The sequence below is a fragment of the Lutzomyia longipalpis genome, chromosome 3, assembly GCF_024334085.1.
Source record: "Lutzomyia longipalpis isolate SR_M1_2022 chromosome 3, ASM2433408v1".
NCBI lineage: Eukaryota > Metazoa > Arthropoda > Insecta > Diptera > Psychodidae > Lutzomyia > Lutzomyia longipalpis.
The window spans coordinates 13541224-13567255 of record NC_074709.1 but is presented as its reverse complement, the minus strand read 5'-3'; the positions used below and the strand labels follow the sequence as shown (position 1 = coordinate 13567255).

The 26032-nt window shown below is 39.0% G+C and overlaps 2 protein-coding genes across 2 annotated transcripts in view; one reads left to right on the top strand and one right to left on the bottom strand.

Moving 5' to 3' along the window:
• LOC129793173 (uncharacterized) overlaps positions 1-26032 on the bottom strand; it is a 1136769-nt gene that overhangs the window by 674302 nt on the left and 436435 nt on the right. The gene's annotated exons all lie outside the window — the stretch shown is intronic.
• LOC129793201 (uncharacterized) overlaps positions 20719-26032 on the top strand; it is a 29487-nt gene continuing 24173 nt past the window's right edge. Inside the window, exon 1 of the mRNA XM_055833017.1 lies at positions 20719-21685. Within this exon, the coding sequence (XP_055688992.1) occupies positions 21607-21685 (79 nt within the window). The 5' untranslated portion in view covers positions 20719-21606. The remainder of the gene's footprint in view (positions 21686-26032) is intronic.

The following is a 26032-nucleotide window of genomic DNA, read 5'->3' as shown; positions in this document are numbered from 1 at the left end:
ATCCTCTTTGACTTTTCATTTCCCATTGTCTTCTGATTAAATATTCATTTGTGATTAATTCATTAGGATATAAATCTGCATATCAGATTTCCTTCTGACCCACGCCCCTTGCAAAAAGGGTGGTGGTGGTTCTTCAGGTTGTGACATCATGTCACAGCAGAGTAGAAAATGGTCCTGTGAATGCTTTATTCTCACGTTTCTGAAAGACAATTTCATAATCCTCACATGCTCTGTGTGTAACATTCCCAGGCAGAAATTTTGTGCAGGAATCCTCGGTGGGTGTGTGTGTCTCACCCGGGAATGACTATCATTCATTTAACTACACTAATTAACAAGGGAAAATTTCACAAAACCCTCGCCTCACAAGCTCCATGAGATCATCCTGTGCTTTTGATCGATACCTTCTAAGGATTTTAGCAGCATTACACACACAGAGCGTACAACGAGACATTTTATCGCGCGACGTGCCATCTGAAAATGTTTTAAAAGGCAAAAGAGATTGAGTAATTTGTAGACCAATTAACCTGTTCGTCAATCAAGTGACACAGTTTAATTAAATTATATTTGGACGGGGTAGTTGGGTTGGTGGGGGGAAGATTAATTGAATGCTCAACTGCTGCCTTAATTGCACGATTAAGTGTAATAATAAAATAATTTCACGGTGTGTTTATCAAGGCGATAATCAAGAAAGTTCCCCACTGTGGCGTCGCGTGAACTTTCCAAGGGTATACGGGGGGGGGGGGGTGTGGGTGAAGCTTCAACCCCGTTTGTGGGAAACATTTCCCACTCACACACACACATATACAAACATAAATTATCCTAGAAATCGCTTTTAAAGGTATCCAAGCAGAGCTAAACGGTATGATATTGATGAGAGCTTTTGTGCTTTCACATGGATAAATATTTCACGCATATATAGCACAACTCTATTTCATTCGCCAAAATTGTTTTCATGCCGGAGACTCTCTGTCGTTCAAAATTATCCATCCCCCGCATGTGTGTGTGCAAATATTATTTTATGGCAATTTGGCTTAATTTGGGGTTCACCAGAGCGCACGGGAGCTTTTTGAGGGGGTGATGCTGCTTTCCGTTTGCAAAATGTGTGTGTGCGGACAATTGCGTTTTCAGCAGAACTTGTTGATGCCTGAGAGCACTTTGTGTGCATCCTGGGGTGCTGGATTTTACAATCAGACCATGTTAAGGGTAGAGGATCTAATTGCATTTATTGCCCATCCCTCGCCATATGTGAGCCGCCCTGGAGGCGTTAGAATAGCTCGTGTGCGATACCTCAAAAGCTCCTTTCGCGGTGCGAATCCTCTTGCAAATTGCACGTGAATTGATTTTGATTTTCATCCACACCATCGGGGTCAATTGGCAGAAAATCCTATCTGAATGTTATTAGCCTATTGCACAATGTCCCCGCAGAATGGAGTGACAAAGTTTGGACATTGAATACTCACCATCTGCAGGACATTTAGTACTACACTACCCGCCCCCATCACCAAAAGGATGTCCGTTTGCAGACTGATAACATTTTGACGTGAAGCAAACAAATGTTTTGATGCCCAGACATTTGCACCGCATTCACCCATCATTTCCCTCCCAAAAAAAAGCTCCTCAAAAGCATATCCGCTACAAAATAGCGCGAGCATCAATGCGGAAAAGCATCGCGCATAACAAAAACTACCCCCCCAAATAGCCCCGCAAATGCTGGGAATACGATAAAAAGTGTAATTCGGATTTATTGCTGATTCTTTTGCCAGCACAATTTTGAGTTATCCTCGAGCATAAAGAGTGATTGCAAGGCAAACATTGCGATTTTCATTGCAGCTGTATTGTATGGATTTCTGATGGGCTATCGGCTTTCTTTTTTTTTTTCATTTCCGCGAGCTTTAGGAGGAAAATGTATTTGTGGAATATGATGCACAACATGTGCCAAAATCAAGTTTAAAAGCTTCAGGATAGATTTAGCAAATTTATTCGTTAATTCTTGTTGTATACTTTTCCACATTCTCTTGATATGAAATATACATTAATATTTTTTTTTCGAGAAAATGGGAAAAATTCATGAAAAAGGTTTTTTTTAAGTTAATCCGTATTTTTTTTTCAAATTTAATTTGAATCGACATTGAAACTCATAAAAAAATCTTCGTGCAGATTTTTTTTGAAATTAATTTCTTAGCAACGTTCTTTATGTCTTTCTACTGAATTCACCCCACCCTACAGTATAAGCAGTATACAAATGAGTTTGGCTTTCACTTCTTCTTGGAATGTGGTACCTTGTGGTGGGTGCAAAAAATCCGTGGAATTCCTCGCTTCTGGCTATACAAAGTCGTCACCCGGTTTTAGCTCTTCGCGGACCATTTTCTTGATGTAGAGATGAGAGGGGTGTGTGTGTGTTGTGTGAGGTACCCTCGACCTCCCGTGGGATTCATCGCACTGGGACGATGGAGATAATGTGTAAATTCTGTTTTGTTAACCGAAAATCTAATATGACGTTCTGGGATCTCGTTGTTATATTTAGCGCCTCCCCCGGGGGGGTACTGTGCGCACGGGGGCTTCCGTTTCCTGAGCACACACACACACACACACGGAAATTGTCTCGCGCACCCCAAACCCCCATCCCTGAAGCTGATTTAATGGCGCGAAAGCTCACATAGGGGGGTTGACAATGTGACGAGTTGTCTTATTCGATTTGAATTACTCCCGCATTTATCTCCCGCTAAACATCGTGTGTGAATTTGTAATTCACCCCCCATTATTCCAAAGGGGGTGGCTATGTGGGATGGATGGGAAATCCCCCGCCAGCAGCTTTCCAGCAGCGACGACGTCCTATTGTTAAAGTTCTGCAAAAGCTTTCCGTATATGTGTGGCTTTTCTTTCCGCGAAATTGGCAACTTTCAACTCCCCCCCCCCCACCCACACACATACTTCCTCCTTTCGTGCTATAGACAGATAAATTCATTGCTTTTGGTGGTTCAACATTCAAGAATTTATATTCAATAGAAAAGGGATTTATTAATATTCTCTCCAAAATGCGGAGTTCTGTGTCAATCAAAAGGGAACTGCAACAAAATGGAAAAGCTTTCCTGGAACTTCCTTTTCAGCTTTCATGCAAAGCTCTTCATAATTATTACCAAAGTATCAGTGCAAAAAAAAGTTTTAACTCGCAATTCTCAGTATTATTTTATTTAATTGCTTGCATGTATTCCGTTTGTTGGTGAAAAAATTGGAATTTTATGAAAACTGTAAAAAGAACGTGATGGGAAAAAAGGGTTTATAATGAAATTTTTATGCAAAAATTTTCATTTTTTTTTCTAAAAATGATTGGTGAGCTTTTGATGAAAAAGATCAAATAAATAATTTTAATTAAGGGAATATTGCTTTGAAATAATTTTTGGGATACTTGCAAAATGTTCACAAAAAGCTCGCTAGAGAAGTGTTACTGCAGCAATCTCAACACCTAAATGCAATCTAAAATGGAGCTTTTTGGGAAAGTAATTTAGTTGAAATTAAGACACCCCCACTTTCGGCAGAAATATCTCTTACTCGTCGTCGGAGTTTAAAAAAAAGAGGAGCTAGGGGATGGCGTAGAAGTGCAAATTGGGTGAGCTTTTTCTCACAAGCTCCGTGGTGTAGAATTTCAATTTTGGTGGGAGTGCTATAATGTAGTGTAGACTGTAGAGGTAGATAGCATCTCACATAAGGTCATGTGTCTTGTGAATGAGCATCCCCTCCCCCATCACATTACAACCCCAACCCCAACCCCGCAACTCTCAGGGAAGATGAAAATGTATAATTTGGCGACAGAGCAATATTATTCCATGTCATTGTGTGCTCGAGAGGGTTATCACATCCCCATGTTCGCAAGACGGGGGTGAATTGCGGGACTTTTCAACTCAATCAGGACGCCATCCAAGCGAGAGCCAACATGGAAAATGTGGGTGACAAACACACTCGTAAATGGCACCAAAAAGGACGAGGAGAGAGCTGCTCTAAGGACGCTCACTGGGGTTTATGGGAATGAGCTTGGTGTGCCGGGGTGATGTGCAAATGGGGATGGGAACATGTTATATGTATACGCCGAACATGGAGGTTGACTTTCATCGCCAAACACATGTTTAGGCGCGAGGGTTTGGGGGAGGGAGGGGTGTAGGTGGATGAGGAAAAAAATGGCGGTTTGAGAGTCACTTTGTGAAATGAAACGTGGTCGTTTTCTTGCACCTAAAGGCACACACAATGACAACCCAAATGGCCATGAAACGTAACAACACACATAAAACGATATAAAGTGTCTCCATCGGGTCCATGTTTCTCGCCCCATGCTTCCCCCACTTCTGCGTTCTCAGGGGGTGGTGATCATTTTTATTTTGATAATCCCCCCGTTGTGCCATAAAGCTTCGGCACTATATGTGGTTGCTCGTCGCAATTTATATTGGAAAAAGCCACCCTATATGGTTAGAAAGAAGCTCTCAAAGAAAAAAAAAGGGTTTTCGTTCTCAACGAAAGGGGTTTGATTTTCCGGAACGTGCGGAAATTGCAAGTTTCAAATGGGAGGTGGTATTTGCAAAAGAAAAGGGGTGCTGTTGCTTATCTCAATTGCTTCCTTTGCTTATGGCAAAGAAAATCTAAAAGTCTTCCCTATCAGTGTGATTGGAAAATCTGTTGCTTTTTGTAGGTTGTTAAGCTTTTGCTAAAAAAAAAAGGGTACCTGGGAGGAGCTTTCTTGAGCTTTTTTTCTATAAAAGATTTTGTCAAATAACTCTGAGGGTTTGATGAAAGAGCTGGCATAGAACCGAATTGTCAAATAATATTAAAGGGGAAACTGATTAAATCCCATTTACAGCATTTAAATCCCTTTTGGAACACATAAAATGTTTCAAAGCATAAGATTAGATTAAATAATTTATTGTTACGTCTTGGGAATTGCTCAAGAGACGTTTTGGTGCTCCTTAATATAAATTCTTTATGGCCTCCCTTTCCGGGAAATATCTTCCTCAAACCACTCACACACATTTGACCTTTCAAATTCATCTGCAATCATATTTATTTAGTCAATATTATCTTATTGAGAGTCTTCTGTGGCAAAACACAAACCCCCCCATCGAAAGACAAACATAGTCCTTTATGGATTTTAAGAAAATATATGCCCCCAATTTATTGTCTTCACTGCGGTTTTGTTATTACAAGTTTGTTGAAAGCACAAAGCTGATGCGGCAAGAGGGATGTTTTGATGTGCTGTGTGCAGGAAAACCTTTAGCAAAAGAGATTGAAGCTCAAAAGGTCACCCTACTGCAATCAGGAATAGCGTTGTGCCATTAAGGAAATGTCAGGGTAGCCTCCGGAGCGCGTCGAGGTGGAACAGAAGGCGAGGTGCGTCCCCATGAGACCACATCCTATTTATGGGGAGAATCACTGAGGGATGGCTTATGGGGTGGAAAATTGAAGAGGGATTCTCGTGGGCAGTCTCTCTCATCCACTGGGAAAGCACGTGTCTGAGATTTAGGCAAGCCAACTGTGTGGGGAAGGTCTTTCATTGAGGATTTGCAATTTTATATGTATAGTATATGTATACGAACATGCCGTCGCGTGATAAGGAGTATCAAAAGGGATATTTTGAGGGGATACACAGCTATTTTGCCCAGAATTTTCGTATATACATATGTACATATGTGAAGCTTTAAGCTTAATCTCTATAAAATTGATATGAGATTTAAATCCACCAAATTCCCCAAGAAAAAGTTGTACAATGACTACCAGGCGCTTCCACTGTCTCCAATTTGAATTAATCTTATTTTTTAAGTAAATAATTTTGAAAAAATAATCCTTAAAAGGATTCATCAAAATGGCAAAAATTTATCAATTTAGAGTTATGGATGGAATTTTATTTCCCACATCATCACCAATTTTCTTGAAGCAACCCCATCGATTTTCCATGAATTTTCCACACTTTTTTCACGAAATTCAAGTCACGTAGATCAAATTGAAAATTGCCCCCTGTGTGCGTGAAATCAATCCTCGCGCAAGCTTCTTGCCTGTTGCCACATTTTGGAATGTTTTCTCGCAAGATTTGCACCCAATTTTTGTTGCTCTCCGGAATAGTTCTCAGAGGGATAACCCGTACGCCTGAAGAAGTTATGACAAAAAGAGTAATGAGGGAGCTTTCTGGGAGGGATGGTAGAGGGTGAGTGTGACAGGGAAAAAGCTCATCCGCACAGCAAAGTTGGTCTCCCCTCTTCCGAGCAGCGTGCTTTTATATGGAAGTTTTGCACCCATTGGCACCGCATCAACCCCTAAATCTTCCCAATGATAATTTATATGCTTCTTTTTTGCTCCAACCACCCTCCCGCCAAGGAAGAAAGTTATCTCATGTCCCAAGTGGTTGGGAATACACTCCGGTGTGTGGGTGGGCAGGTGTGGTGCGGAAATTGTGTTTTATGTTCCATTCAATTCACATTCGAGTGTGTTTGGTGCGGTTTTCGCGGAGGCGGGGGGATTTTCCAAATGAGTTTCTTCCTTTCTGTTCCTGATGACTCTCTCCTCGTCGTCGTCGTACATTTGAGGACACGTGAGCCTGGAGTGGTGCTCAAGTGGGTGGTGAAAGCTCCTGTGCGACGCCTCAAAAGCCCCCTTCGCATGTTTGATGTTTTGTAATCCCCATCGTCATATTAATTTGCCGCAAGAGAAGATCAAGAGGAACGATGCGATGAGTGGATGACGGAAAGGGATGCAGTGGGTGTGAAAAATTGAAAGAAAATTCCCTTCTCTTTCTGCTTTACATACATACGCGCTAAAAAGCCTTGCTCTAAATTTCTTTGACGTGAGATTCCTTTTTTCACTTTTTCTATGAGCACCAAATTCAGTGCATCCAAAGAAAATGCTTCATTTTTTCCTATTTAATACAAGGTATGTTCCCGTCTCTATTTTCTATTTCCATCTCTTAATTCTTAGAGAGTTGGGTGCTCCCTACAAAAACTGAAGAGGGCTTTTCAGTTAGGAAAATTTGAGAGCTTTTTATGCTTGTAAAACTTGTAAAAAAAATGATGAAGATTTTTTTCTACTGATTTCTACAAATTCTAAAGACTTTTCTTTTGCATTTTCTTTTGAAGGAAAACAGCTTATCAAATTGTAATCTCTTTAATTATTAAATGTGTTTTAAATAATGTGTAAAAACCATGGTAGGTACTCAATCGTGCTGTGAGAACTCTGCCGCAGAAATTGCTTCAAAATTAATCTTCGAACAATATCTCAAAATTTGCGCCTTCGGTTGAACATCAAAAGGTCGCACGAACTCCATCACCCACCACCTCTCTTTCGCGTATTATATATAAATCCACCCCTTAGAACCACAGAATGATGAGCACAACAGCGTTTTAATTTAATAACATTAATCACCATCTAATTGATTGCTGTCGTCAGCTGCTGTTTTGGGCGATATATTAAATGGAAACCGATTAATTTCGTGCCACTTGACGCAGAAATTCTCGTCATTCTCGAGTGGATTTTCACATCAGGCAAAATTGCGGGTGACAATAGTGGTGTGTGTGTGGCAAAAATCCATATTAAAGGGATGCCAAAAGGGATGCTGCTCATCCCCAATTGGATTCTCTCCTGAATTATGCAATTACTCTGACACATTTCAGCCCGAGCTTTTCTCCAGACAGGAAAAAAAAATTACATGTGATTGAACAAGTGACGCCACAGGGAGAAAAATTCTATTATGGGGGTGGTTCTGAGGGGATTTTTTTATACGAATAGATTTACCTATGAGATACAATATGGGAATGCAACGTTGTATTTCAATTTGAATTGTGCTCGTTAGCTTCTTGTTAACAAAGTGCAGTGAGGTGAAAAACGAAGCACACGAAAGAAACACGAAGAGTTTTTCAACATTTTTCGGCTTTCACTGTACCTTCCTCAGGTGTCCAAATTTACAATTTCACAAAAAATCCTTAATTCTCCTTTCCTTGGAATTTCCTTGAATATAAGAAGGTAAATTAACCTCATTTGTGATGTTAGAAAGTATAATAACACAAAGAAAGCTTTTCTCCGTGAGACAATACCTCATTGTTGTGGTACTTTCGGATAAAATTTTGACTCTGGGAGACGAGCTTCATCTTCATTTATCTTTTGTTGCGGAGAAAATTGATATAGAAAAGTTTATTGCACGTAATTTAAATATTGAAATGATTTCCTTTTCACACTGCGGGGGTGGTTTCGCACCACACAGAGAATGTATGGAAAATTGATTTTTCATCGGTTTTGTTGCTGAAGAAAATGCCATTGACTCCGCACGATATGCGAACGTGACTTGAATTTATTTAGCCAGTTTCCGCATGAATACGGGATTTTGGAGTTTTCCGATGAACCCCCATAGAAGAGAAAATTCATCTTTGATGGGCACACAGAGGAGCCACATACACATATAATTCTCATGAGTGTATGACGATTGCTCCAGAAAAAAAGGGGTTGTGCAAAAATTCCACCTCTTCCTAAATCGTCCAGCAGTGCAGGGATTTTTGAGTTCCAAAGATTGGCGCAATTTTCGCGTGAGCACGCCTTTTACCGGGAGAGAGATGGGAGGGAGGTTTGGGGGGGGGGGAAGAAGGTAAAATTGCGGGCTCAAATTCTGCCAAAGCGATTTCCGTGGGAAGCAATAAAAGGAATAAGAGGAGCAACCAAATGGAAATTTATGGCAGTTGCAGGAGAGCCCAAATGACTTTTATGCGGTTGATTTTCGAGGGTGTCTTCAAACGGAAGTAATTCATTCAATTTCCGGACATTTCGCGCACTGGCACTAGGCCAACATCTCCGCCCACCCACTGAGCCGCCTGTCGGCACCAGATAATAATTCTACCCAAAAGACCACGAAAAACCTACATTCATAGTTCTTACAAATTCTTTAAGAGTTTTCCTTCTATTTTCTCACTAAAAGCTTTAAAATGTTTGGTGATGTGAAAAAAGAAAGAATTTTCATGTAATTGCCTATCACCCTTAAATACATTTTATCAGTAGACTGAATTGTTGTTTAACAAAATGAAAAAAATAAAATTATTTCCATGTTCCCCTTCAATGAAATGAAAAAACAATAAAATTCCACTGAAAATCAAAAGCTTGTAAATAATGGGGAAAATTATTCCCTTAAAATATAATTTTCTCAATTTAATTCGACAGTCCCCGCTCATAAACTCACTGGCATGACTTTGGGAGTCCATTTTAGACGGGTCACAACCAGCTGACGATTTAATTTTCCGGGAAAAGCATTTACATTTTACAAACTCCAATCGCCGAATTTTTTCTACAGAAAATTGGAACTTTGTGAACTTTTCCATCAATTTCCAAACTCTCTAAGAAGAACAAAAAAATTGTTACTCTTTTAGCAAAAATATAATGCAAAATGGGGTAGGAAAGCAATCTCGGGCAAATCTTTCTAATAAATTGCCCCCAAGATGATAAATTTGTTAAACAATTTCCACTCAAATTTTCTCCATCGAAGTGACGCGAGTTGTGGGAATTTTCAAAAGGGGGTGTGTGGGTGGGTGGAATATTTTGGAGGAAAGGCTGGGTGTCGTATAATGTGCATTGTTCTTCGTATATAACCATTTGCTGTGTACAAGAGCGACCAAATTGGAATTCCTGATCGTGACGGGTTGAAAATATCCCAGCAGTTGGTAATTGAAAGTGCCAGAGCAAGTTTCTCTCTCGTTAGAAAATATGATTTTGGACCGCGCCGTAGTGGATGCGCGACGGAAGAAATTCACTTAATCCGCCTTCGACAAAATTAATACCCTTCAAACGAGGAGGTGAGAAGTCATTTGAATTTGAGACAACTTTTCAATTGGATAGTTAACACAGCATGAACTGATGGGAATTTATTGCAAAATAAATGTTTCCCAAAAATTGTTGCTGGAAAATTAAGATAATTTACACGATGAAGAAGTTTTTTGTTATACAAAAAGAAAGAAGAAGTAAGATGTTGATGTGAATCCTGACATTCTCCATTCTCTCCCTTATTTGTATCCAAGTCAATGGTTTAGCAGACTATTTTCCCACGTCTCCAAATCCATTGTCCTCAGCAACGTTTTTCCCACCCCGATCTCCAACCCAAACACCCCCATTCAAGCTCATCTTTCCATTCAACTTGTTGTTGCACAAGACTCCACTCCATCCTGCTCATGATAAAAGAGATTCCTTAACAATTGAGAGAAAAGTGTTTTCTTTCCGAGTACCGATCCCTTTTTGTCCCCCACCTTCCCCCATGTTAAAAGGGAATTCTGCAACAAAGTTTCCCCTAAAGTTTGTCCCATCTGAGACTCAATTTTGCAACCCGAAGACTTTAAAGGGGAAAGAAGTGAGCGCACACTTCATTTAACCCTTTCCAGACGGACGTTAGCTGACATTAAAAGTCCTGATACTCTGCGATTAGTCTTTGTGGAAATAAAAACTTTACTTTTTTTATTACAAAAAGCTATGCGAATAACGGATTCTCAAGTCTAAATATTATACTCTCTTGCATTCAATGAGTCCTAAAAGAGTTAATGTGTGGGCAATGTAATGTAGCCAATACAAAGTCAATTACCATCCTCTCTGTGAAAATCACTGTTTGATTAATTGCAGATTAATATTGAATCAATTTCCCGCCCATTTTAGCCCCGGAAATCGTTCACACAATTGTTTGGCTTTATTAAAACTTTTGCCCGCGGGGTTTGAGGGGTTGTTCCCACCAATTAGGATTGGCAGCAGAAAACTTTAGCTCCGTTCCTCCTCAACCCCTCTTTGCTCTTGGAGGACTCTGATATAAACTTTAAACACAAGTGGTGACACTCGTTTAGGCGGAGCCCTGTGGGGGTGGGAGTGTATCGAAAGTTTCCCATCAAACCCCTTCAAATATCCCCCCATGCCGTATCCATTATTGAGCTGTTTTCTACAGCTCTCAATGGCTCGCCATAGAGCCATAAGGCTTTAGCGCAGAAGTCTCGTAATAATTTCGAACTAATTGTCTCTGCATTGTTCCTCTCAATTTTCTAATTCAAAACTTTCCACATGCAATTTGCTATATGTATTATATTGCAAATGACTTTCGCAGTTTGCATTGCGAGGGGGGAATTTATCAACTGGCTGCTAACACTGGGCAGGGTAGCCTAATTAAACTTTAATTAAATTCAATTGAGAATAACGTTTGAAATTTGAACAAAATCATTACATTCGCGATTTTATTACCCGACAGGTAATCACAGGGAACAAAAGAAATGACTTTTCGTGGGGGGTGTTTTCTGGCCAAAAGCTTTGGTGAGAAAATAAATTAATTAACGTGCAACTGATGATGGTGTAATAAATCCATTAATAAGTAATCATTCAGCGGCGTGTTCGATTGAACGGCGTCCCAAAAGACCTGCCGATGATTGATGGTGGTGCGAATCTATCTCGTTTTCCTGCTATGAGGGGGGTAAGAGAAGAAATCAATTTGCCGTGGGCAAAACAACCCCATCCCCCCAACAATCTCCCACTACTCAGGCATCTGTCTGCATTCTCAAAGAAATGACTGTCTGTGCTGGAACTTTTCAATTTTCTCATTTCGCAGCAAACGGAGGTAGCTCAAGAATCCAGAGGGAGATTCTTCTCGCCAGGTAAATGGTGGGATGGTGGAAGAATCATCTCTTGGCTTTATTTTCCCAGTTTGAGTGGTATTTAAGAAATAATTTTCAATTATTGATCAATTTAAAACGGCTTAGAATGAAGTGGGAGGCTTTATTTGCACTTAAAATTGCAATTTTCAATAATTCAATTTAATTTCTTAATTGTCTTCTTGTAGTTTTTTAAGATTTGTTAAATTTTAATATTTTAGGAATTTTCTTGTAGTTTTTTTTATAGAAGTATCAGCGTGGTAAGAGTTATTTCTTTAAGAGAGAAAGTTTAAAAGAGAAGTTTTCTTAAAGAAAACTTTAAGAAGTTCCTTTTGTCTCCATTATTTAGATAAGACTAAATATGTATAAAACTTGAGAGCTTTCAATATCCGATTTAACATCACATAAACACCTTGAATGCAATTTTCCATTCAATATCACGTCAATTCCCTCAGTCTCGTTCTATTTGATTTATTTCCACGTCACTTTGCTTTCTTCTAAGACAACTCCCCGAACCCCTTTTCTTGGGGGGGGGGGGGGGTATTAGAAAACCATTTTGGAATTATATACGGCTCAATGTATTTAAATATAAGCCGTTTTTCTTCTTTACCGCAAAGTGAGATGTTTCTTTTGTGCTTTCGCATGATGGATACCCTTTCGCCTGACTTATTTTCCCACAGCCATAAGGGATTTTTCCTCACTACACACACATCATATTGAATTCTCCTTGAGCAATTCTCACACCCACATCCATTATGCCCCCTACACCACATGCCTTTGTGTGCCACAAATCATGGTGAGGAAATACGTTTTGCAAGATGAAGAGAGAGAAAAAAGAACCCAATTCGGCAAGGAAATTATGGGGGAAAACATATAATTTTCATTAGTGAAAAGTTCGCTCTATTCGCAATATTTTGTGCTTTGTCATTTTAATCAGAGCGCCACAGAGCTTTTGTGCTTTAGCGCAAAGGGGGTGAAAAGTATATGTGTACACGCGGTGAAAAAGCAACTTCATCATTAATTTTTCTCTCTATGCTTCCACACGAAACATGAAGGAAAATTCTTTCGCCACACACTGAAAAATTCTCTTTCGTGTAATGATGCATAAAATGCAATGGAATTCAACTTTCTCACCGGGAGACCAAGAGTTTTTCCCATACCCTGCACATTTCCCTAAAAGGCTGTTTGTCATGCGACGCGAAAAGCTCAGAAACATTGGATTTCTTATTGCATTTTTCAACCCCAAAAATCACCATGGAAAAATTCAATTATGGGAAAATCACAGTGTGAAGGAAAATTGAAGAAAAATGGTGGGAAAACTGCAGGAGAGATTTTTTACATATAAAGAAATATTTAGGTTGCAAAAGGAAGTGCATTGAGAAATTTTCGAGTAATATTTCACACAGAATTTTGTGAGAAAAAAATCCCTCAATTATTATCCTTTATTCATTCTTCCTACTTCAATCAATGGGTTCTTAGCGCCATGAAGAGAAATATTCCTGTGAAGCTTCTCAAAATGACAAATTGCGAGTTTTCTACGTGTTCTGATTTTCTGGGATTTTCCACCCACGTAATTTCTCTAAATGGATGGCCATCAAATTAATAATCTCGTGCACAATGGAGTTATAGTGCCCAAGCACTGGCCTCTGTATCTCTCAAGTGTTATCCCCCAAAATGGACCAACGAAAGCCACATTGAGTGCTTTTTGGTATACAACGGAAGGACACCACCCCTTCAAGGAGTCCTCTTCACTTCATTTATATTTGATAACACCTCCACCCACGCTCTCGCCGAAGCACGTGAGGAAACAATTATTGCGATGGATGGCACAAAAAACCAAAGATTTCTCCCCAAAAAAAGACATCGAACGTCGCCCTCCACCCACAAGAAAAGACGCCACTTGGTGAGAGATGTTAAGTAAAATAAATGACATTCTCCAGACTATCCGATGGTCAGTAACGAAGCTTTTTTCATGCCAAGGAAACATTATTGCGGGAAAAAAAGGGGAGCTTTTTGCGCATTTATTTATTTATCTTAGGGGGAAAATGTGATGCTTTTATTGAGATTGGGCCCCACTTATAATTTGCAATTTTTCTCGCATTCTCAATATATATTTTATTTTATTTATTTACTTTGGCAATTTCTCTGCATAAAAATAACATTGAGCATAGATACGCGTTCCTTTCTATAATGTATTTTTATATTTATAAAAATAGGATGAGTTTTCTTGTTCTTGTCATTGATCTGACGCCACAGAAAAATTCTCTTCATCGTTTGGAATAAAAGTTACTCAGAAATTATTTGATTAAGTTCAATGACTAAAGACAGCTGGTGGGCAGCTTAGATTTTCAGTATGCACTTGAAAATTCTAGTTGTGATTCAAAGCTAAACTCTTGATTTATTTATTTCTCATTCTATTTCATTTCCCAAATAATTCATTAAATTTTTAATTCTTTAAATCATGATATTTTCGTAAATTAATTTTAATTCAAGCTCAAGGAAACTCACCATGTCTCGTCTATACCCCCGTGGGAATGAATATTTTATAAATTCCACGAGTAATTGATCCATTTTCTCACTGCTGTGAAAACTTCCCGGTGAAAACTCTTCGCTTGGGAGGTGTGCTATAGAGGGGAGGGGGGGATAAGTCTACTCAAGTGTCTACGCCATCGTCAGAGAGTTGTGCGACACAAAGAGAGCATCTCAGGATACTCTTGGAGTACCCTGGTGGGTGGGTAGCTAGGAAAGAGGAGAAACATGCGGGGCAGGAGGTGAGATAAAAGTTCAAAATTGTTACTATTTGAGGAAATTTTCTCACGTACATTCATATTGTTTCCCGTCATTTTATCCCTCTTCATTCCCCTACGTATTATATATAATTTCCTGGAGCGAGGCTTGTGAGAAAATCTAATTATACTCGGTGGCACCACCCCACCCCCCATCAGGTGGGGGTGCTTCGGGGTGGCTGCAGGGTGCGACACAATGAAGACTTTGATGAGTTAAAGAGGTGCACGTGAATTGTCCTCGAGAGCTTTTGCCAAGTAGATCGGCATTGAATGGTTGGGGAATCTCAGGTGCTCTTGAGGCATCCGCCTGGGAAATTTTAATCTCAATCCACCTCCATAGAAGACGTGAGTTTATTTGGATTTGATTAAAATTTATTTTCAACCATTTTTCTCCTCATTCGCGCGATTTTCTCTCACCCACACTGTGGGAGGGAAAATCTTTTCTATATTATACTTTACCCACATGCGGTTTCTACTCTGGAATACTTAATAATTCAACGGGAAATCATCAAAATTTACATTGCGCAGAAAACCACGAAGGAGTATCGCGCGAGAGCTTTTCTTGTGACTGATGCCGCAGGATAAGACTGCTGCTGTTGAAGATTTATGAGCTTTTATACGAGTGATTTACCAACCTAATCATATTTGCCATTTTATTGCACGCGCACACAAAATGAAATGTTTTCATTGAGAAGGTATTTCAGAGCTTTTACATTTCCCACAGAAAGCTCCTAACTTTAAATATACCTTTCCTTTGTGGGTGGAGTGGGGTGGTTAAAGTTCGAATGGCGAAGGGTTGTTAATGGGAAACGATTAGGCGGAGTAAGAGATCATTGTGCAAGATATTCAGCAATTTATCTGCCCAGTGATTCGAAAATTCGCCTCTTTGGCTACATGGAGAGAGACTACACGGTAGCTCACCTCTGAAATGACCCGAAATAATTTACTCTAGAAGTACTGCGGTACTCTGTCCGAGATTCGCGAGCAATAATTTCAGGAACTCTTGTACGGGTGATTTACACAATAAATGATCTTGTGTTATACACAACCCATTTGTTCTCCTATGGGCTGATAAGTAGAATATTAAATTTATTTTGCAAAATGCAAATCAATTCAGAAGTTTAAAGACATTTAGTGGATAGATTATGATGTGTAAAACAAACTTTCTTTATTATTTTTCTACGTGGAAAGTTTTTTTTTTATGCTCTACATCTGAACTTTCATTTTGGAAGCTTTTTCGGAATTTTCCTTCAAATTCCGTTTACTGTTTCATATGAGAATTTAGCCACTAATTTAATTACCAAAATGAACTAAAGAACTAACAAAAATAGAAACTTTATTAAAAGCAAATAATTTACGAAAATTGAAATATTTTTCTTCAAAATAAGCTTTTCATTATGCCAAATAAGTAGTAAATTAAATAAAATAGCATCTAATAAGTCCGCTACGTTTGTTGTTGTTTATTCCATGAAAATGCTAAAGTTTTCTGTACAAGTCATTTAATTAAAATTCACAAACAAGGTGGTGTTAAGCAGCTCCGTCTTTTCCCATCAAACTTTTCTCTGTTTTTACTGTTTATTTGAAAACGGTGTAGTGAAAGCGGAAAGTGATTGCACAGAATCGGAGCTGTATGCAATACTCCTGATTTTCCTGGCAATCATTCCCCCGGGGCGGGGGTAGAAAAATATATATATGTAGCGATATTCAATGGGCAGATGCGAAAAGCCCTCAAATGGGTGATTGGGTTTTCTGCAGTAGCAGCACCAGCTCACAACTGAGAGTGTGAAAATCAATCGATTTTCCTCCCCAATTGCAACAGTTGAAGGAATTCAAATCGCTGCACTCGTGCTATTGTTGACCAACAAACAATCCGATTGTTGGGACCGCTTAAAATGCTTCTCTGGCTCTTTTTTGCGGCACACAGATTGTTGGAAGCAAAAGCTCCAGGCGATATGCGAATGGTTGGGTGTGGGTTGGGTAGGTGAACGGGGTGTTTTTGCAGCACAAAAGCTTAGCCCCATTGTGCATGAATGTTTCCACGGGATATCGGGTCAGTCTCACAGCTACTAAAGGCAAACGCATTGGGGGTGTGGGAGTCGATGATTTTCTTCCAACGTTCTTCCACTCTGCTTGTTGTTTGATAGGGGAAGTTATGCGTTTTCACTGCAGTTGTGCGCTCCACCATCAGTGTGGATATAGAGCACAATAATGTTCCTTGCTATTTTAATCATGAGAATGCTTCTTTAGATTTTCTCTGAATTTATATAGCATGTTTCTATGCTGTTGCATTGTTGAGCTTAGCGATGATTGTTATTGTTGTCGATTTGGGAATTTAAAGGCACGTCTGTGAATTTTCCAAGGAAGTTTCTCTCATGGGGAATTAAATTAATTTCTTAATCAGATGGAATTCAATGGAAAGATATGCAGCTGTTGAACATAAATTGTGCAAACATTATTTAATATTCTGTATACATATTTTATTATTAAAGGAAACCCAGAGAGGCTGAATAGCCAAGAAGTTAGGGATTTAGGTACATACCTTAATAGTAAAGTTTAAGTTTAAAAGATTTTGGTAATTTTGTGGATTTTTCAAAGAAAGGACTTAATATAGAAGAATCTGAATGTTTCCCTCTTAGATCATGAAAGTTCAGTGAATGTTTCTCAATTTAGTTGCATTTGTTATTATCCTTATTCTATTGGATTCACTTTAACAGCAACTGCTGCTGTTTTTGGTGTGGCTCCTTTCGTCAAAACAATAAAGCTTTTCCATTTGAGAAGCTCCTGACGATTGCTAAACTAATATTTCTTGAGTTTCATTGAACAACAATCTGTCGTACAATTCATGCTAATTTGTGCCATAAAGGGGATGTCCCACCTACCTCCAATCCCACACCTCCCGCTTGGACCATGCATATGATCATATAGATTTAAGCTCACCCTTTGGGGAGGGAGAGAAAGTAATGTGACAAACATACTCCCATGGTGGAGGGTTGCACATAGAATTAACATTTAAACTCATCCATTTAATCCTCTTTTCCCCCTAAAACTGAAGTATATTTGAGTGTTGAGCTTCAAAATTTAACCTTAAATATTGATTTTGTTCCACACTGCGTGCTCAAAAGCTCAAAAGCTCCCGTGTGCCCGGTATGAAGTAATTAATTTGTAAAATGAAAATATTTTCTTATATACAGCTAAAAAGCAAATATACCGCTTTTACTTGAGCTCTATTTATAGAGCACGTATTTCCAGAGGAAAAGCTCACGAATCTAAATTTCTGATAGAGAGGGTTTTGGGAGCGAAAGTTCTCTCCTCCCTCTGTCATCTGTATTAATTGTGATAAATCCTTCACAGGTATTTTTGTGATATATTGACACACACACATAACTATTCCCCACATATGGGGGGATGTGTGAAAAATTGTTACACACTATGGGAAAGCAAAACTTTTCCATTCGCAAAATCTCCCTCTGTTCTCTCACTTGGGCCACTCTTCCGGTAGACGATGGGATGAATGCGTGAGTAGAAAAATCCAAGAGAAAATCCCAAGGGGTTTTTATCTGGCGAATAATTCGATATTTTTGGCGAATCTTAGCGACTCATATGATTTTTTGGCGAATATATACACCCTTTGATATAGTAAGTTCCCACAAAGTGTTGCGAAGACGAAGTATATGATTAAAATGTAAAAAAGTTGAAAGCCTTATATAGGTTCACACAGAGTGTTGTGAAGATGAAGTATATGATAAAGATGTAAAATAGTAACAAGCCTTATTAGTAACCTTATAACCTTATTGGTGTGGTGTTTGTTTTAACTCACTACACCACCAAGGTAGGTTCCCTCATAGCGAATATTCCGAATCTTGGTTAATAAACCGAATCTTTGGTGAATAATCCGAAGATCCGAAGATTTTCATACAGATAAATACCCCTAGGAAAATCCCCAACAAAGGGCTCTGTGTGGCACCCCTTCGATCTAGAAACAAACACGAGCAACCTCTCAAAGAGCTCTTTTGGATGAATTTCACGGATGAGGTGAAGATGAAAAAAAAGGAGTGATCCAAAAGACACTCCAATGGAATTTTGAGTGTAAGCGTGTGATGTATACCTGTATGTATATGTGAAAAATCATGAAGAAAATCCATCGACCGACGGACAAACACCCCGAAAAGTCCATTAAAAGCTCGTGAGCTTTTTTTTCTTTCTCTTTCACAAAATTTGAGAAAGCAATTTATTACAATGCGATGCAAAAGGAGAAAATGCGGGGAAAAAAGATAATTATATGATAATTTTAATGGGGGTCGCTGGTTCGTGTTTTAATGTGCTTTCACAGCAATTGCCGACGCATTCCTTTTTTGACTTTCCCCCAATCTCTGATTTTTGCATGCAAAAATTACACGAAGAAGTTGAAAAGGGTTCGCATCAGCTGCTTTTATGATGACATGATTCAAGGAGAGGTGCTATAGGCCAAATGCTGGAGATGAGAATTTTTTAATAAACCCACATTCCTGAAATTTCTGGGCAGAGAAAATTGAATTTATTTGAATGTTTTTGAAGTTTTTTTTTCTTATTCGAACAATTTATTCTGAAAGGTCAAAAGTACCCCGATTGTTGTCTGGACGAAAGTGGGTAAACTCCTTTGGGAGAATTATGTTTTCCATAATTCTGGCATTTAGGGATTATTTTTGAGGCAATTTTCGTATACAATAGCATGCAATTGTTGCAGCAAAGAGCTTCAAAAATTCTTTTCTTACAGCAAGCACACCCCCAATCATCCACTCTCTAAGAAATGAGAAAAACGACAACTACCGCTTCCACTGCAAACAATGCGAGTTTGCTGTATATTTTCCCACCCCCAAAAGCCCTTTTTGCGAGGAAAATATCTGCTGTGCCGCTGTAAAAGTATGAGAGCAGTTCCTTGTGGTAAAATGCAGTAAATTGTGTCAGCAACATTGTAGCCAAATGGGGCGGTGTGATTTCAAGTTTCACGCGGGAATGGGGATGATGGTGAAGGAAATCACCCAGCGAGGCGGAAGCGTGCGTTTGGGATAGGAGGTGGGTGGGGGCGGTGTGGTGGAAATATTGCAAATACCACGTGCGGGAAAAATGCCAACAGGGTCGCTTATCTACGTGCTCTGGCATGCCGGAAAACTCATGTCATCCAGTCCATTTGCATTGCTGGTGGAGGTAATTTGCACAGTCCCCCCTGTTGCCCTCGAACTTCCAAAGAGCAACTGATGGGGGTCACGACGGGGATCCTCCTCAACGGTGTCACTCCACATGGGCCTCGACTCTTGTGTTCCAATTTTGCATTTGACCTACCCACCATGACTCCCCATCTGGAAAGGGAGGGGGACGAAGGGCCAAACATTTTGGTTTGTCTTTGTTGGGGGCAATTTACGCTGACAGTGGAATTTCAGGGCGGGAAGTCACCATAAATATTTATGAGGTTTTCTTTTTAAAGCTCTCGGTGTCGTCCGCAAAAATTCAAAAAGGACCCTCGCTCCCCTCAAAAATTCTCAACCGCGTGCCCACTGAATTATTTACACGCAGCAACACAATGTCAATAATTTACAAGTCGGATTAATGAGAAAACAACCCGGTTTGCAAATATTTTGTCGGAGGTACTGAAGGCGAGATGAAGATCCCCCGCGATGAGGGAAATGTGTGTGCAATATTGAAATTAATTGGAATGTTTCGGGGTGGAATTTATATAGGAAACTTTCCTTCATCATAGCCTCAGGCGCGAACGACAAGAAGGCGCACATAGAGAGAGTCTTTCAACCCCATTTTTTGCACCAATTGAACATGCAATAAAATAAATAGAATGAAATTTTCACCCACTCTGTGTGGATGCTACAAAAGGGAGTTTAAACTTCATGTGAAATATGTGGGGGATGGTGCTTCATTCAACCCCTTGCAATGAGAAGGAAGAAAATTTCTCAACAGTGCCTCATTGCTCCCAAAAAGAGAAGAGTTTTACAGAGAGGGAGAGAGCTAAGGAAAAACGGTAAGAGAGGGAGTGTAAAAGCATAGAGGAGAAAATGAGAAGAGAGGAAAATTTACAGGAAGTTTTCTTCTGGCAATTTTCTCACTGTTAGCTGTGAGCAGTAGAGGATGCTTATGACAAAAAAAATGCCTATAAGGTAAAACATACATAATTTAATGAATTTTTCACTTTAGTTTTCTGTAATATAACTTACAATCAATTACATTTATTAAATTAAATCTCAAATGTCTCGAATATTTAACTAATATCTTAAAGATTTTTTTGATTGCAAATTTTTTCATTAAATTTTTTTCTCAGTGTCTTCCTGCTGGAGCTTGCGCCGCTTCAACTCCCACAATTTACTCAAAAATCAGAGAGCTTTCCCAGCTCTTCCTCTCTCACGGAAAATGAGCGAGAGAGAGGAAAATTGCCCATCGGAGGGACTTCCATCTCGCCTAAATCTGGGATTGTCAGTTGCACCGGTTCCGTCATCTCGTTTGGATTCATTTGTGCGCATATACTGGAGCTTTTCATCATCACAAGTCGTTTGAATTTGGAAGAAAAAAAATTATCGCTTTTCCCGCGGACTGCTATCCACATGGGGTTTATCACGAAGTGCTTCAGTGAATTCGTAGTGATTGTGTGAAGTACAAAAAAAGAAGAATATAAAAAAAAAAGTTCTATTGCTGTGTGTTGTGGATTAAAGTGAAACAGAAGTGAGCTTATTGAGGGGGTTGATCGCATTTTCCGCACGACATATGCCCAAGTGGATGTTGCATTGTTTAGCGGCTTGGGGGGTAGTGTGAGTGTGGGAAAGAAATTCGTGGAAAGCTCCCACGTATAGGAGGGACGGCAGAAAGACAAGAAGAAAAACCCCAGGAGCAAAATAAACTTCCCTTGGAAGTCTCAATCAGACTGCAAAGTTCTTTTTTCACGCACAAGTGAATCACCCCCGAGTTGTGAGCTTTTTTTTCTTCTGTGCTATCTTCCTGGCTTCGTGGAAAAACTTTCCTCCACCTCCTCCTTGGTATTTGTGTGTGTCCAACATCTTTGCAACTTCTCCGACGCGGTGTGCTTTCTCTCCGAGTCCCTGTGCGTCTTCCGTTGTCTACTTCCGCACACACACCCCCTGGGCACCCTTTGCGCCGCGCTCAGACATTCACCCCATAGAGGAGGAAAAGGACATCGGACAAGGGAAGAGGACATAAAAATGCAATCTCCATTGAAATGGATTTTCTCCGTCGTCCTCTGCATCTTTTCCACCCATCACACCATCCCCGTTAATTGTGGTAAGTGCAAGTGTATGCCATCCATTAATAGACTTTGTGTACAGGAGGGGAGCGGGAGGAGGGTTTACGTGATGTAGCCAGACGGGGATGCCGTCCTGGGAAAGCTCACATGTACTTCCTTTTAATTTGATTATCACCACTTTTACCACACACACACAGCATCTTTCCTCGTCTATATACCACCGAAAAGAACAATTAATATTCAAGCGGCAATGGATTACTCCCCAAAGCAAAACACCCCCATTAGCATTTTCCTTACGTGAAATTTTATTTTTTTCCTCAATTTTATTCGTAAAAGCAAAAATTAAAATTCCCCATGCAAAGGAACTTTTTTTCTTTGATATTTAATGATGAAGAAAATATATGAAAAAAATTGTCCTTTAACGGTTATTTTTTTTAAGTTGGGAGAATGATTAAAATGCATTTAATAGCATTGAGTAAATTTGCATTTCAATGATTTGTGGAAACTAATAATCATTATTAAGCAACAAGGTAAACAAATGGTCTACCAGATGGTATAATGGAGTTAGATGAAATAGGAATTAGCATGATAAATGCTATAATCCTGGCTTTTATGATGATAAATTCGAAATTAATAACAAAATTCTCTGTGTGCAAGTGAACTCTGTATATAAAGAAAGATTGTCTAATATGGGATACCTGTTTTTCTGTAAACTTCAAAAGAACAAGGCCCTAAGCACTAGTTTGCAAAGGGCATACAAAAATTTTATTCTAAATTCAATGGAACAAAAAAATGTTATAGAAAAGAAATTTCTTTACTTAATTTTTAAAGAAAATTTAACATTTGTTAGTTTTAAGGAAGAATAAGGGTCAGAACTGATCCATCTCCCTCTATCGTAATAAATTAACAGACAGAAAAATTCTTACGTTGAAAATTTTATCTTTAAATTTATTTAAAGTAAATTTAGTTTTTAAAAAGAAGTCTAAAATGATCTAGTATCCAAAAAAACTGAAATATGTAGCTTAAAAAAAAACTATTTTTTTTGGGAAAATCGCGCATAACTCGTTAATGCATCTCATGTCAATTTTTGTCTCAATTCCCACGATAATATTTAGTCTAAAACCAATTCCATTCTGTTATTCATTCATTACGCTGTTTGGATTAAATGAAATTAATCGTTTCCTCAAGAAGCTCATCGCATAAGCTCATAGCATCATATAAAATTCCGCACAAATTTTTAAGGGGACTCAATTTAGGGATGAGCTTAATGATGAAAAATTCACGTATAAGCTTCTCCACTCTCACCCACATCGTGAAGTCCATTCCGGAGCAGATGTTGGCATTTTTTCCATTAACTTGAGCTTCTTCTGGGGTGTTGTGTAGATTCTTTTTCCTCCACTTTGTGGTGGTTAAACAATTTAAAATATATGTATAGGAAACCATCCCCCCATGAGGATGCCACCAGCATCTGCTCTTCATGTCACAGAGAGCGTATTGAATGAAAAAGAAAAAAAATCAATGCGTTTGGAATTGATTTTGAGAACTAATAGAAAAGGACGGCACTTGAGGGAATAATGGAATTAACTTGGAAACCTTCTATGCTACGCTCGGGGGTGTTTTTGAGGGAAGTTGCATTCGTCTTGTTAGCTGTGCAAACGCTCCGTATAAATTGCAGCAAATGCATTTGAAGTCACTGCTTGTTTACGCAGTGTTCCTCAACATCTTAAGGGGTAATCAAAGTGAGGTTGTGATCCGGGCGCAAAGGCAACCACCCCTCCATCCCCCGAAGAAAGAAAAAGAGGCCACAAGCTGGAAAATACACATAAAGATGTGGGCAACAAGGGAATTTGTTCAGCTTCAACATGATGTTTTCTCATGTAAAGCTCACCCCCCACTCAAATGCCAGGGAGCTTTTTGGCAACTTTTCCCCGTGCGCTTGTTATCTCTAATGGGCGGCCGGATGGAAAGTGGCTCAAATGGAATCTAAATAGTTTCACCCTCTTGCTTGCCAATTTACATAATTCAGCCATTCTGTAAATTCTCTCCTACGCTCATTCCACCAATTTTCATTTTTTTTTCGTCCTTCGTTTATTCGCCCTAACAATGCTTTTTGAGCCGCACATTTCCCTCCAACAAACTGTTGGATTTCATCTGCACACGTTTTAAAGAAATAAAAGAAGAAGTAAAAGACCTACCACAAACCAAAATGCATTTAGAGAAGAAAACTTCGACTCTCGATAAACTTTTGATCTTGCACTTAAAAGTGCTAAAAGCTGTCTGGAAACTTTTGTTCCTTTCTCATTATTTGTTGGGGGAAATTTAATGAGCATAAAAATCAGTGTAAAAGTATTGTTAGAAGTTGTGTGTGTGTGCAAAAGGAAAAGCGACTTTTCTGCACAAAACTTCGTAAAAGTTCCCGGGGTGAGGTTTGATGTTTTAAAGCTTAATTGAATGAAGGAATCTTGAAATTTTCCCCTCGAATGTTTGAGAATTTTTTTTCATTGAAATTGAATTAGCAAATTCAGGGAAATTGCTAAAAGTTTATTAAAATTATTTGAAAGAAAATGCGGCGTTGTTTTGCTAATCTATGTGCGCATTAAAAAGAAAATAACACTGGCTTAATTATAACGGAGGAATGTAGAGAAATCAATAAGTTTCCAAAATTTAACTTAATAATTAGAAAGTTTTTAAAATCCTTTTTTTCCAGTAAATTAGCATTTTAGTATTAAAATCGAGCTCTAAATTATTCAAAGATAAAGTTGAAGTTTTCTCCAAAAGAAAATCCTTTTTGGCAAACCTTTTTAATCTCTCAAGGATGAAGAGTATGTACTTCTAACTTCATGAAACTCTCCCAAGTAAAACCCATCAATTGGATTACAAACAATTTGTCATTCGTGTTTTTGTTTAAAATCCCACCACACTGAAGAAGATAAAATCTCTGTGAATGAAATTAAAGAGTTTCCATGGACGAGAAGTCATGAAGAAACTTCCATCACTCCAATCTCATCTTTTGCTTTCTGTATCGACTAGCACAGTTAATTTACTTCTCAAATGGTGCTGGTACATCCACCTGAAAAGTGGAAGTTTTTATTTGATAAATTGGAAAACCCAAATGGGGGAGGGGGTGTTGAAGGGATGAGTAGGAAACCACAGCTACACCACACAAACTCCCAGAACTTTCTTTATCGACTTTTCTTGTGTTTCATGTTAGAATGAGGGGAAGTGGAGGACAATTTTCTGCCATAGTATAGAAGAATTAAGAGGGACATTTAATTAGAGAAAGAATGTTGAATTGATAGAACACACAGGGTTGCACGTTTAGTACTTTGGTGGGCAATCTGTGGAATGAGATTGCAAATAGTTTGTGCTGTGAAAAATGCTCTGCAAACCAGGCACCAAGGGTTGGATTTTTTTTACTTCCTCCCTTCTGCAAAACTTTTATCAGCGACATGCATTCCAATGGAGTTTTTTACCACCCACCCACCCACATCTCATACTCCCCGGTGTGAAGGATGTGCGAAGCTGAAATGAGTGAGAAATTCCGCATTAAATCAAGAATTTCTCTGACACATTCAATTATGCATTTCCACAGCAGCCAAATGCAAAGTGGTTGGCTTGGAGTGGCAAAAGCTCAAAATGTCTCACAACAATACCCGTTCAACAACCAAAGCTTATTGATTCTGTGCAATATTGTTGTAATTATTGATGCTCCAGGGAAAAGAGCAATTATTGACACGATGGGAGGTCTTCCACATAGTTCACAATGCAACTATTCCCCCATACATACATTGAAAACCTCGTCCCCTTTGCATGAACTTTATATATACATATGTTGCTGAAAGTTTTCAGCCCCAACTGCGATGTAATTTAAATATTGAAGCTCTTTTGCTTTTGATGCAGCCAAAGAGGATTGCCTGTCGCAGCGCATTTTCTCTCTCCACCAGAGCCCCCGGAAAACTTATGGCATAATCTTCACATGCAAGAGCACCTCCTCTATGATAATTTTTCCCTTAAACGTTTCCCCTTTTTATATGCTCACATTTTCCGCACAAAGTTCAAATGCAACGACTCTCTTTCTCTCTCTCTAAAGGCTTCATGGGAAAATGCTTTCACCAATTTCACTCTCAAAATTAAAATCCCACGTGAAGCTTTTTTTTATGTACATACATTCTTTCCTATGTATGCTATGTGCAGTATAATTTCAACCTCACGAACAGAGTAGAAGATTTATAACACTCTCAATTCCAACGAAAGAGTATGCTGCAGTAGCAAAAAGCAACTTTTAAATCTTCTTAACTGCACTATTGGTAAAATCAACATGGAAGAAAATTTTCCATTCATATCAGTGATCCTTAATTAATCCTCTGCTGGCATACTGTGAAAGC